Here is a 12,584-nt window from a genome sequence, read left to right on the forward strand (position 1 = left end):
TTGGATTTTCAGAAGACTTTGAGAGGGTGAGTGGAGTCCAGCAGGGAGCAGCGTCCTTGAAGATAGACAACCTTAGAGGGAAAGAAAGCGTGAGAAGGTGTCAACCCAGCACACTCAGATGTTTTCTCTCCTTTATGTTGGTTTTTTCTCTTCTCTCTCTTTTTTTTTTTTTCATTAAGGATTAGGAGATCAGCAAGCCATATGTTCAGATCATATTGACCTATTGACAAAGAGTCATAATTGTAGGACAGATTCGTAAATACTTGTTTCCTTAGATAAGATCTGAGTAAGGTAAATAGAATTTTGAAGAGAGTATGTTTCTCTTGATATTTTGTAAGATTTCAAGAAGCGTATCTCTCCTAATCAAAGGAGTGTAAACACAACAAATGAATGTGCCATAGAGAGCATGTTGTGTTCCAGGAGGGAATCTTGGTATTTAGTATATTTACGTTGCAGTCTTAACACATGAAAAGGAAGTTGACCAGAGTTGTGATTCTTTTTTAAATAGAAATTTATATAAGATCTTTATTCCACCCGTTTGACTTCTTTGTTCCTTGGAGGTCTTTGAGAAGTTAATGTTCTTCAGCCCTCTCTCTTTAATTTATTAGGTTGGTGCAAAAGTAATTGTGATTTTGCCATTAAAAGTAATGGCAACATATTAAGGAAAGTAGTACTAACTGTTAGAGACGTCAAAATACTTGTGTTAGCAAGGTTTTTCTCTCTCAGAGCTTTCCATCTTATGTCATTATGACTGGTGACCTATATTATATTTTCTTTTAATGTTAACCAAGGCTGAATCAGAGTACTTTGGGGGACTTACTTCTATTTAATATTTTCAGAGTGTTCGACAAGACAGACATAACCTCCACTTATGGAGAGCTGTTACTTTAACAGGGTCGCCCTGTGTTGCCCAGGCTGGTCTTGAATTCCTGGGCTCCAGTGATCCTCCCATCTTGGCCTCCCAAAGGGATTACAAGGTGTGAGCCACCACAGTCAGCCAAGTTTTTTATTGAGCTAAAATTTATCTCATTGCAATGACTCTTATTCCTGGATCTGCCCTCTGATACTAAACATAGTAATAATATGATAGTATACATATTCATAGGCTGTTTAGATCACTTTTTTTTCCTACTTTAAAAATGATTTGTAAAAAATTACAGTTCTCTTCCTGTAGGTCTAACCTACATCCAAATTAAAACAGAAAAGAAATGAGAAGAGGTCACATTGCTGGCTGACCCACCAGGCTCTAATGTAGTGCACTGCTTGCCAAGCAACACTTGATAGCGCATCTGCACAGTCTTATCTTGTTACTTTTAGAGAACATTCAGTGAGGTCTCTAGCTTCTCAAAAGCAAAGCATCCAGTTATTACATTAATATTTTATCACCTTAAGATAGAATGAAAGGTTATTATACAGGATAAATGCCAATAAAAGTAAAAGAAACAATCTTTATACACTAGAAGGCTGTGCTTCCAGCTAGAGTTAATCATAATGCTTACAGTTTTCTTGTTATTAAAAACACTCAGTATACATCTGTAAAGACTAGCTACAAATGCTTTTAAGACAGCTCTGTTGTCATTTTTTTTCTTTAAACAAAAAGAAAAAAATTTTGGTTCATTCACTGTGCAACTTTTCACCACCCTGGTTGATATATTAAAGACAGTTTAGTTCTCATGTGCTATTTGCCCACATTTTTTCAGGAGACTTATAAGTAGGAAAAGCTGGAAGCTTTTGAGGTGATGTATAAATCGGGCACAGAGCTTAGCGCATTACGGTATACAGGTAGGTCCCCTCTTCTCCTGCCTCCCCCTCCTCCCTTTTTGCTATTAGGTAATTGTTAATGAATGTCAAATAGAACCATTGGAGAACATGTTTAAGAGAAATTATTCTCAAGTGGAATTGTCTAATTTGATAAATATGATTTTCTTTTAACCCTTGTAATGAATTTGTTTAAAAGGCAATCAAAGTTGGTTAATTCATAGAGTCAATTTTATTGCTGGCACAAAGATATCAAAATTGCATAATATTATTTAAAGTAAATTGAAAGTTATATATGCTACAGTAGGTAGAGGTCGTTGACTGAGTTAGTGAGTTTTACTGTTGATGCATGGTAATATTCACATATTATAATTTTGTCAAAACCGTAGGTGTTAGGTAGGGCAGTTGAAATAAATTAGGGCATGTTTTATAGGCTCCAAAGCTTTATTTTGGAGCTTATATATAAAAGTGTTTGTAGTTATTCCTTTCATTTTAGTTATTTGAGTAAATTCTGACAGTTTTTGAAAGTAAGTTGGTCATTCTGGGGAGCACATTTTTGTATTTAATGTGGTAAAGAGTGTTTTTTTGTGAGAAACTGGAAGAATGCTGTTTTGCATATAAAGCTCGCTGTATCTACATTTGCAACTTTAATAAGAGATGTGGAAAAGTGGTTTTCCCTTTTCGACACCTTCACAATTAATTGTTTAGGTGATATTAACAAGTAGATATCTGTATTGTACTTTTATTTGACTTTCTTTGCTCATCTAACATTTTTGGTCTTAAAATATTATCACTTAAAGATAATTAAGTGAGGAATTCTCCTGGATACCATGTAGTAGGAAGACATGGGAGACAGATTGTAATACCAGGTGCAACATGTCGCTAGTCAAGAGGGTGGTCATTTAGTGCCTACTTGAAAAGTGCTTCAAGAAATATAAATTTCATAAGGCTCATAATCATAAAATTCACTTATGTTTATTTGGTTTTAGAATTCAATTTATGTGAATTGATTTAATTATGTAACTTTTAATGTTATGTTTGTGGAAAGAGTGGTCTTAGTAATTTCAAAAATGATTTTAGACATGATTGTGACAGTTTTGTTAAGTTATACTACATTTACTATCTCACAAAAATGTTTTGCTAGTGTGATCATTTACCAAGACATGGAAAAGCAATGTGTAGTAAATTGACCTCTTGTTTTCTTTGCATTTACTTATTTATTTTAAAGATGAGTGACTACTGACTGGATTGTTAGAGAGTACCGCATAATTTCTCCTTGAGGTGATGAACTAAACTAAATAAAAGGGAAGAAGTGGGAGAATAGTATTTGTTAAATCCTTCAGTGTGTTGGTTGTTATATTAGATGCTTTCCAAATATTATTTTACAACCCTATGAGGATTTTGACTGCATTCAGAGCTAATAAGTGAACACTAAGGCATGGAGAAAATTTTATCAGAGGTCCTAAATGGTAGAGCAAAAATTTACATGCTGATCTTTCTTTTTTAGTTTTTTCTTTTTTTCTTTTCTTTTTTCTATTTAAGACAATGTCTTACCCTGTCATCCAGGCTGGAGTGCAGTAGTATGATCATGGCTCACTGCAGTCTCATCCTCCTAGGCTCAAGTGATTCTCCCACCTCAGCCTCTTTAGTAACTGGGACTGCAGTCACATGCCAGGCCTGGCCAATTTTTGTATTTTTTGGTAGAGATTGGGTTTCACCATATTGCCCAGGCTGATCTTGAACCCCTGAGTTCAAGTAGCCCGCCTGCCTCAGTCTCCCAAAATGCTGGGATTACAGGTGCAAGCCTCTGCGCCCAGTCCAACATGCTGCTCTTTCTAAATTCCAAAATTCATTTTCATTTTGCTACTTCACATTCAAATTGGTATGTATACTAGCTCTGACAAAATTTATTTGGGGGATTATTTTTAACATTGAATTTCTTAGAGTAACAGGAATACATCAAAATATGAAAATTAAATAATATGGAAAACTAGTAGTTTCTTTTGAAATCGAGATTCCAGTTTTAAAAGTATCTTAAAATTTTTAGTAAGACTTTTTGCCAAATATATTTAAGGATCAAAGTACTTCTTGATGAATCACTTTTTATAGTTAGTATTGATGCCTTTGACTCATCTTAGTTTGTCTGCATGTAGTTATTACCAGTTCCTGAAGAATGACCATTTCAAAGATTACCGTAAGTAAGCAAAAGGTCTTCAGTCGCACTGCTTGGCTTTACTTCCTTACTTTACCCATTCTTACTGTTGTGACGTTTGGCAAATTAGTTTCTGTACTCCCTGTTTGTTTATTGTTTTCCTTTTATTGGTGATAATAACAGTCTCTGTCTCCTAGGATCTCCTAGGTTGTTGTGAAGATTGAGTTAAGTGATTAAAGATCTCAACATGTTATTAACATTTATTGAACTCTCAGTGAATTTGTTGAGATGAAGAACATTTGCTAGAGTTTTATATACACATCAACTCGTTTTGCTTTAGTAATTTTTTTGTTGGTTTGTTTTTTTTTTGAGATGGAGTCTCGCTCTATCGCCCAGGCTGGAGTGCAGTGGCGCAATCTTGGCTCATTGCAACCTCCGCCTCCCGGGTTCAAGCAATTCTCCTGCCTCAACCACCCAAGTAGCTGGAATTACAGGTGTGCGCCACCACACTCAGCTAATTTTTGTATTTTTAGTAGAGACAGGGTTTCACCATGTTGGCCAGGCTGTTCTCAAATTCCTGGCCTCAAGTGATCCACCTGTCTTGGCCTCCCAGTGTGCTGGGATTACAGGCGTGAACCATTGCGCCCAGCCTTGCTTTAGTAATTTTTTTTGTACTTGGGAAAACCTACTTAGAGTACTCCACATTTTTAGAATGTTTATCTGTTTTATTCCATTTCATTAATTCAGCTTTCATTTCTAATTATTCTAGATTCACACATTTTTTCAGGAGGCTCATAAGTAGGAAGAGATGGTAGTAGAGATGGTATTGTGGCTATGTTATTAGGATTTTTGCTTTTCTTTGTAGTATGCAATAACTGTTGTCACAATTGCATACTTCTTCTTTCCTGTAACACCAAACCTTCTCCTTCTACAGTCTCTCTGATTTCAATAAATGGCTTCAATAGGCCAGAAACCTTGGAGTCTTCTTTTGGTACCTGATTTTAAAATTACAGTAGGCCCCCTTATCCAAGCAATGTGGTGGACCTTTGATATCTACTGTAGGATCATATGAATTTGTATCTATTTTGAATCATGATATTTTCTTTATAAATTCTTAATTTGAACTTTATTGTAAAGAAACTGAAAATTCTGAACTTCTTAATAACTAAGTCTTTACAAATTGTTTTTCAAAAACTTTGAAATACTAGTGTGATTTTGTATACTATCTAAAAATGCCATTTTACTTTGTGTTTGGCCAAAAAGTGATCCTGTGTCTGAAATGATAAAATTAGCCTAAAATTAGCCTAAATTTAAAAAATAATTAGCATTACATGAATGTTTTCTTTTTGTTTTGTTCTCTTAGCTTCTTAATGAAGAGGATAACTCGGAATTATCGGCCATAGAGCAGCCATCTACTTCAAACCCAGCACCGCAGATTGTGCAGGCTGCCTCCTCAGCACCAGCACTTGAAACTGATTCTTCCCCTCCACCATATAGTAGTATTACTGTGGAAGTACCTACAACTTCAGGTATGAAACAGCTAGTAATGTTTTTATTAGTTCTTTTTTTTTTTTTTTTTTTGACATTTTGGTTTTGTGTACTTATCAAGTCTGTTAATGGACTTTTAAACATATATGCACATGGATGTTTATATATGTGTATACATACTGTGTGCACATATAAATATACAAATGTATATACCCATATATATGTGTGTATGTATATATGTGTACATAATTATGTAGCCATAAAACAAGACGATGATGAGTGTGAGAATGTGGTATGTGTGACTACAGGTGAAGGGTGTATATAGTATTATCCCATACATATGATAATTCTTGAATACAAGTCATTAATTCCTGTTTGCTGCTGTTCATCTTATTCAGGTCACTCTAAAGAACTAATCTGTTTTTCTGACTACAATTTTTATTTCCTAAGCAATGATAAATTATTCAGTTTGATCACTTTTGTATACCAGTGTGATTTTGTATACTATCTGATGATTGTTTAATTTTGTATGTGATTATAACTTCTCTAGTCTAATAATTTCTAAATAAATTCTAAATAACTTCTCTAAATATTTTGTATACTCATTATGAAAAAATTTCATTTTAAAAATCAGTTACTGAAAAACATTTTAACAGTAAAAATTTTTCACTGGAACTTTTCATCTTATTCTGTAGTTAACATCATCTACTGCTCTCAAATTAATGCCAGCTTTCTCTGGTTACCATTTTTACATTTGGAATATGTAAATTCAATATTTCTTCTACCAAATTCATTTACTTTTTTTGTGTAGTTACTGAAAATCATTTTTTCATGGTGTCCTCACTAATGAAATTAATACATGCTTACTCCTTTTATTTGTATAAAATGTTTATTTGATGAATATGCTTGCTCATTGCCCAGTTTTATGCACAGTTTTTATGTTGATAACAATTTTGTCTTTAAGATTTAACAGCTGGTTTGATGTCTGTTAAAATTTATTATATGCTAAATACTTCTTCAATATTTTACAAATTTTCACAATATAATAATAAGACTTTGCTACCTTAGATTTAAAAAATTAATTTGACTATAATTTTGAAGAAAGAAAATGAGTTGTTTTCCCAGTGATGTTTGTCTGAGTAATGAAAGATGCTGTGAATAATTTTAAGAGTGAAATTGTGATCCCTTTGTTGTGACTACCATTGCTATTGCTGTGTAACAAACTACCCGAAATGTAATAGAGTAAAATATCAATCATTTATTACTGTTAATTCTTACTGTTCTGGGCATGGACTGGGTTGAACTATGCTATTCTCTCCTAGAGTCTTATGTGACTGTTGTCTCATGGCGGCTTGGGTTGGAATGATCTCAAAAGCTTCCTTTTTCACATGTTTGGTGGTTTATACTGGCTTCAGCTAGGACCACAGCTGGGGCTACTGGCCAAGACAGTTAAATGTGGCTTCTTATTGTGGCTTACACTTCCTCGGTAGATGGTGGCTGGGTTCCAAGAACAAGCATTCTGAGAGAAAGTCAGATGGAAGCTGTATCACCTGTTATGATACTGTCTCAAATGTCACATGGTATTACTTCTGCCATATTTGGTTGTTAGAAATGAGTCACTAAGTTTAGTCCTTATTCAAGAGGAGAGGAATTCATCTCTACTTCTTGATGAGAGGAGTTTTAAAGAACTTGAAGACTAACTTTTAAAACTGTCACAACTGCATACTTACTCTTCTCTGTAGCACCAAACCTTCTCCTTCTACAGTCTCTCCTATGTTACAAATGGCTTCAGTATGCCAGAAACCTTGGAGTCTTCTTTTGGTACCTGATTTTAAAATTATAGCAAGCCCCCTTATCCAAGGGAGATGTGTTCTCAGAACCCCAGTGGATGCCTAGAACTACAGCTAGCACTGAGCCCTATAAATACTGTGTTTTTTCTATACATACTGTTTTTTCTTTGTTTTTGTTTTTGTTTTTTTTGAGATGGAGTTTCCCTCTTGTTACCCAGACTGGAGTGCAATGGCGTGATCTTGGCTCACTGCAACCTTCACCTCCCGGGTTCAAGCAATTCTCCTCCCTCAGCCTCCCAAGTAGCTGGGATTACAGGCATGTGCCACCACACCTGACTAATTTTGTAATTTTAGTAGAGACGGCATTTCACCGTGCTGGTCAGGCTGGTCTCGAACTCCTGACCTCAGGTGATCCGCCTGCCTCGGCCTCCCAAAGTGCTGGGATTACAGGCATGAGCCACCGCGCCGGCCCATACTGTGTTTTTTTAATACATACATACTTATGATAAAGTTTAATGTATAAATTAGCCACAGTAAGAGATTAACAACAACTAATAATAAACTAGAATATTTATGGCAATATACTGTAATAAAAGTTATATGAATGTAGTCCCTCTTTCTCTCTCTTGGAATACCCATTCTTCTTCATGTGATGATATGAGATGATAAAATGCTTATATGATGAGATGAAGTGAGGTGAATGACATAGGCATTGTGATGTAGTGTTAGGCTACTATTGATCTTCTGATGATATGTCAGAAGGGGGATTGTCTACTTCAGGTGATCCTGGACTGCAAAACCATCATGATGTCGATGAGTGGGGATCCTTGATAATTGAAGGTTATTTTGCTGAAACCTTTTGGAAGAACATTGTAACTGGAAGTTGTTGTCTCTTTTTTATTAACTCGTTGAAGTGTTGCTGCAGAGGTTGTAGTGCTTCAGTGATTATTTGGGTGACTTTGATACTATGTCCCATTAAGGATCATATTCAATAATTTTGTCATTTAATGTCTGTGCAATTTGAAACACTTCAGCAAATTTTGGTAATGGCCTCATTACTGATTCTGCTTCATTTTATTCTTCGTCTTCCTCTTCCTCTGTAGATGACTCTAACTCTTCCATGGCCTCATTTATTAACACTTCTTGATGGCCTTCAGTTATGACCTTCTACTTCTTCATCAAGGATATTGGCAAATCCTTCTCTACCAACTTGTCATGCTGTATGATTTTCCGGACTTCTCCATTGATCCCCAAGAAGCCTTTAAAATCATTCATAACTTTGCTCCAAACATTCTTCAAGGAGACATCTACAGTTTCTGGTTTTAATTCATCAGTTGCAGCTTTGATGAATGTTACTGCATCAGCAATAGTGATTTCCAGCACTGTATTATGTCCATATTAGGGTCTGCATCAATTGCTGATCAAATGTGATTAAATACTAGGCAAGTATATGTGGCCTTGACAGACCAGATGATGCGCTGGTCAAGGGACTGAAGCAATGAGGTTATATTTGGAGGTCAAAATAAAACCTCGACATTTTCATTTTCATAGCAAACAGGTTCAGGATGGTCAGCTGCATTGTCTGTTATTAACAGGACTTTAAATTTCAACTTGTCTTCTTTCAAATAGTTTTTCACTTCGGGGATGAAGCATTGGTGGAACCATTCCATGAACGAGATAGCTGTCACCCATACTTTCTAATTATGTTGCCAGAATTTGGGCAGATAATTTTTCATTTTTTCTTTGAGGGCACATGGATTTTTCACTTTGTACAGTATGCCTGGCTCTGTCATATGCCCTGCAGTGTCACCACACGGTACCTGAGTTAATCTGTCCTTCCACGTTTTATGCCTTAATGCCTCCTTTGTACTTTGATAAATGTCAGTTCTGTCAGGCATCTTCTCCCAGAAGAGCCCAGTTTCATCGCAATTGAAAGCTTGTTTGGATGGTATCCTTTCTCCTTAATCAGCTTCTTCAACTCTGCCAGAAATGCGACAGCAGCTTCTTCATTAGTAGACACAGACTCTCCAGTAATTTTTTATTTTTTAGTCCAAACCTAATCCTCAATCTGTGTGACCATTCCTTATTTGCAGTAAATGGCTCAGTGTCTCTGGTTTCAGGAGATTCCTTGCTGAAATCTTCGTATAGGCTCAGTGCCTTCTGGTGCAACACATTGCCGTCAATCGGAACATGTTTCTGCTTGTGTCCTTCACATACAAATTAATTCCTCTTCCATCTTAACTAAGCACTTATCACACACTGTGGCCAAAACTTTTGCAGTTGGGGATGTGACAGCAAAACTAGCACAAATTTCTTTTTCCTTCACAATTTCACGGATAGAAGATTCTTTTTTACTGTAGATCTTAGCAACCTCAGCCTACTATTTTTTTTTCTTTATTAAGGCAAGAACTTTCACTTTTTCACTTAAAGGTAGCACTTTATGGCTCTCTTTGGCATATCTGAATTGCCAGCATCTCTACTCTTGTGTTTTGGAGCCATTATTAAGTAAAATAGAGTTACATGGACACACGTACTGCAATACTTCAATCGTAGATTTGATAACATAGAGTTGCTAAATGACTGATGGGTGGGTAGTATTGACATCATGTATACACTGGACAAAGGGATGATTCACATCCTGGCCAGGACACAGTGAGTTGGTTTGGATTTTATCGTGATATTCAGAACAGCGCACAATTTAAAACTTATGAGTTGTTTATTTCTACAGTTTTCTATTGAATATTTCTGGATTGCAGTTGACCTTGGGGTCACTGAAACTGTGGAAAGCAAAACCATGCCTAAGGCAGAATTATTGTATATGGTTTTTCTCTTTTAATTTTTGATGAAATGAAATATATTATTATATGTCTTTAAGCTAGTCCAGCTCCATGTTCTGAAATACACAGTTTTCATGCCATGTTCTAATCTCTTCTGGATTTAGATTTGTGAATATTTTAAAGTTTTTGCAATATTAGTGAGATCTATAATTTTATGCTCTTAGCAGATGGAGAGAAGAGGTGGAGCTGCTAAAACTTCAGACAGGAGATGCTGGTAGTTTGGACTAGAGTGCTGGTGGTGAAGAGTATGTGGATTCAAGCAATATGTGGGAAGTAAAAATCAATGCCTTGGTGACAGATTGGATAAGGATGAGGGAGAAGGGGTTAAGAATGATGCCCAAGTATCACTGAAAAGGAACAGGTTTGGGATGAAGATCAAAATGTTATTTTTTGGCCATGTTGAATTTTAGGTGCCTTTGAGAACTAAAGAGGAGATAGCAAATAGGCAGTCAAGTGATAACAAATAGACCCACATCAAATAAGCCTGAAATTCAGAGGAGAGGTTTGGGCTAGAAATAAATGTTATAAATCAACTGTGTGTAGTTGGTAGTTGAATTCTTAATCCATGAATGAAATAGCAAAGGAGAGAGTAGAGAGGAGGAAGAAGTTGTCTATGTTGAGGAACTACAACATTTAACAGTGAGTAGGGGAAGATTAGCAGATCAGCGAAAGAGAAGCTGGAGAGGTATGAGAAACACCAAGATAGAGTCATCTAAGGACCTTCAGGAGAATGAAGTTAAATAAAGGGTAACAGGAGAACCTTGAAGACTAGCAACACAAGTAAAGAAGAACTATTAGGCAGGTAGGCGAGGACTCTGAAAAGAATATTCTAGAAGCCAAGAGAGGAGAGAATTTTAAAAAGAAGTGGCTGGTCAAGAATTTAAAAAGATTATACCTAGCACTTACTGTGTGCTTACTGCATACCTGCCCTTTCTCCAAGTTCTTAGGTATATAGCTCATCTGATTTTCCAGCCATCCTGAGTAAATCACATCTGCAAAAATGAGGTTCAAATTACAGAGGAGAAACCAATGATGGAGAATTAAATAACTTGCCCGTGTTCACATAGCTTCTCAGTGGTAAAGACAGAATTCGAACTCAGATGTATCTAATTCTAAAGTCCACAGTCATGTTTTATAATTGCAGTGTCCTATGATTTTGGCTATTTGAAGGTCATTAGTGACTTTTGCCATAATGGTTTCTTTGGAGTGTTTCAAATAGAAACCTAGCATATAATGGGTTAAAAAGCGCACAGGTAGGGAGAAAGCGAAGACAGCAAGTGACTTTAATAACTAACAAATGGAAGCATCACACATGCCCAAAATAGGGGAATCATTAAATACATTTTCGAATAATAGCATGTTTATTGCATAACCATTAAAATTAGGTTTTTTGAAGACCGTTTACTGATATCACATACTTTGAAACAGCAAATTTAAAAAGTAGAATATAAAATGACATATATGATGTGATCCCCATTATTTAAGAAATAGATGAACATTTCCATGTAAAGGAAATTCCAAGATATGTTAAAAATAATCACTTAGTCTCGATGGTATAGTAATTGGGTTGTTTTCACTTTCTTTAAAGAGATTTGGTCATATGCTGCATAACAACATCTTGGCCAGTGACAGACTGCATGTACAATGGTGCCGAAAAATTTCCATCACCTAGTGACGTGGTAGCTGTCATAAGGTTGCACTACTCAGTGTTTGTGGCAGTGTTAGTGTAAACAAATCCACTATGCTGTCAGTTGTGTACAAGTCTAACACATACAATTATGTACATTATATAATACTTGATAATGGTAATGACTATATTACTGATTTTTATATTTATTAATCTTAATTATTATTTTAGAGTGCATTCCTTCTACTTATAAAAAACACATTAACTGTAAAACAGCCTCAGGCAGATCTTTTCAGGAGGTATTCCAGAAGGCGTTTGTTGTCATAGGAGATGACAGCTCCATGTGTGTTATTGCCCCTGATAACCTTCCAGTGGGACAAATGTGGAGGTGGAAGACAATGATATTGATGATCCTGACTCTGTGTAGGCCTAAGCTAATGTGTGTGTTTGTGTTGCAGTTTTTAACAAAAAAACTAGCCATGCATGGTGGCACATGCCTATAATCCCAGTGCTTTGGGAGGCTGAGGTGGGAGGATCACAGCCTAGGAGTTTGAGACCAGCCTGGGCAACTTGGGGAAACCCCGTCTCAACAAAAAATACAAAAATTATTTAGGTGTGGCAATGCACACCTGTAGTCCCAGCTACTTCGGAGACTGAGGTGAGGGAATTGATTGAGCCTGGGAAGTTGAGGCTGAAGTGAGCCGTGTGCCACTGCAATCCAGCCTGGGTGACTGAGTGGGACCTTGTCTCAAAAAAAAAAAAGTTTAAAAAGTTTAAAAAATTTAAAAAATAGAAAAAAGATTGTGGAGTAAGGATATAAAGAAGAAAATATTTTTGTACACTGTACAGTGTGTTTGTGTTTTAAGCTGTGTTCTTATAAAAGAGTCACAAAGTTAAATTTAAAAGTTTATAAAGTAAAAATACAGAAAGCT

At 35.9% G+C, this 12,584-nt stretch overlaps 1 protein-coding gene across 1 annotated transcript in view; it reads left to right on the plus strand.

Moving 5' to 3' along the window:
* The window catches only part of NDFIP2 (Nedd4 family interacting protein 2), a 71,070-nt gene that overhangs the window by 30,919 nt on the left and 27,567 nt on the right, over window positions 1-12,584 (plus strand). Inside the window, exon 2 of the mRNA XM_050766647.1 lies at window positions 5,274-5,439. Coding sequence (XP_050622604.1) covers window positions 5,274-5,439 — 166 coding nt within the window. The remainder of the gene's footprint in view (window positions 1-5,273; window positions 5,440-12,584) is intronic.

This window comes from Macaca thibetana, chromosome 17 (genome assembly GCF_024542745.1).
Source record: "Macaca thibetana thibetana isolate TM-01 chromosome 17, ASM2454274v1, whole genome shotgun sequence".
NCBI classification, from domain to species: Eukaryota; Metazoa; Chordata; class Mammalia; order Primates; family Cercopithecidae; genus Macaca; species Macaca thibetana.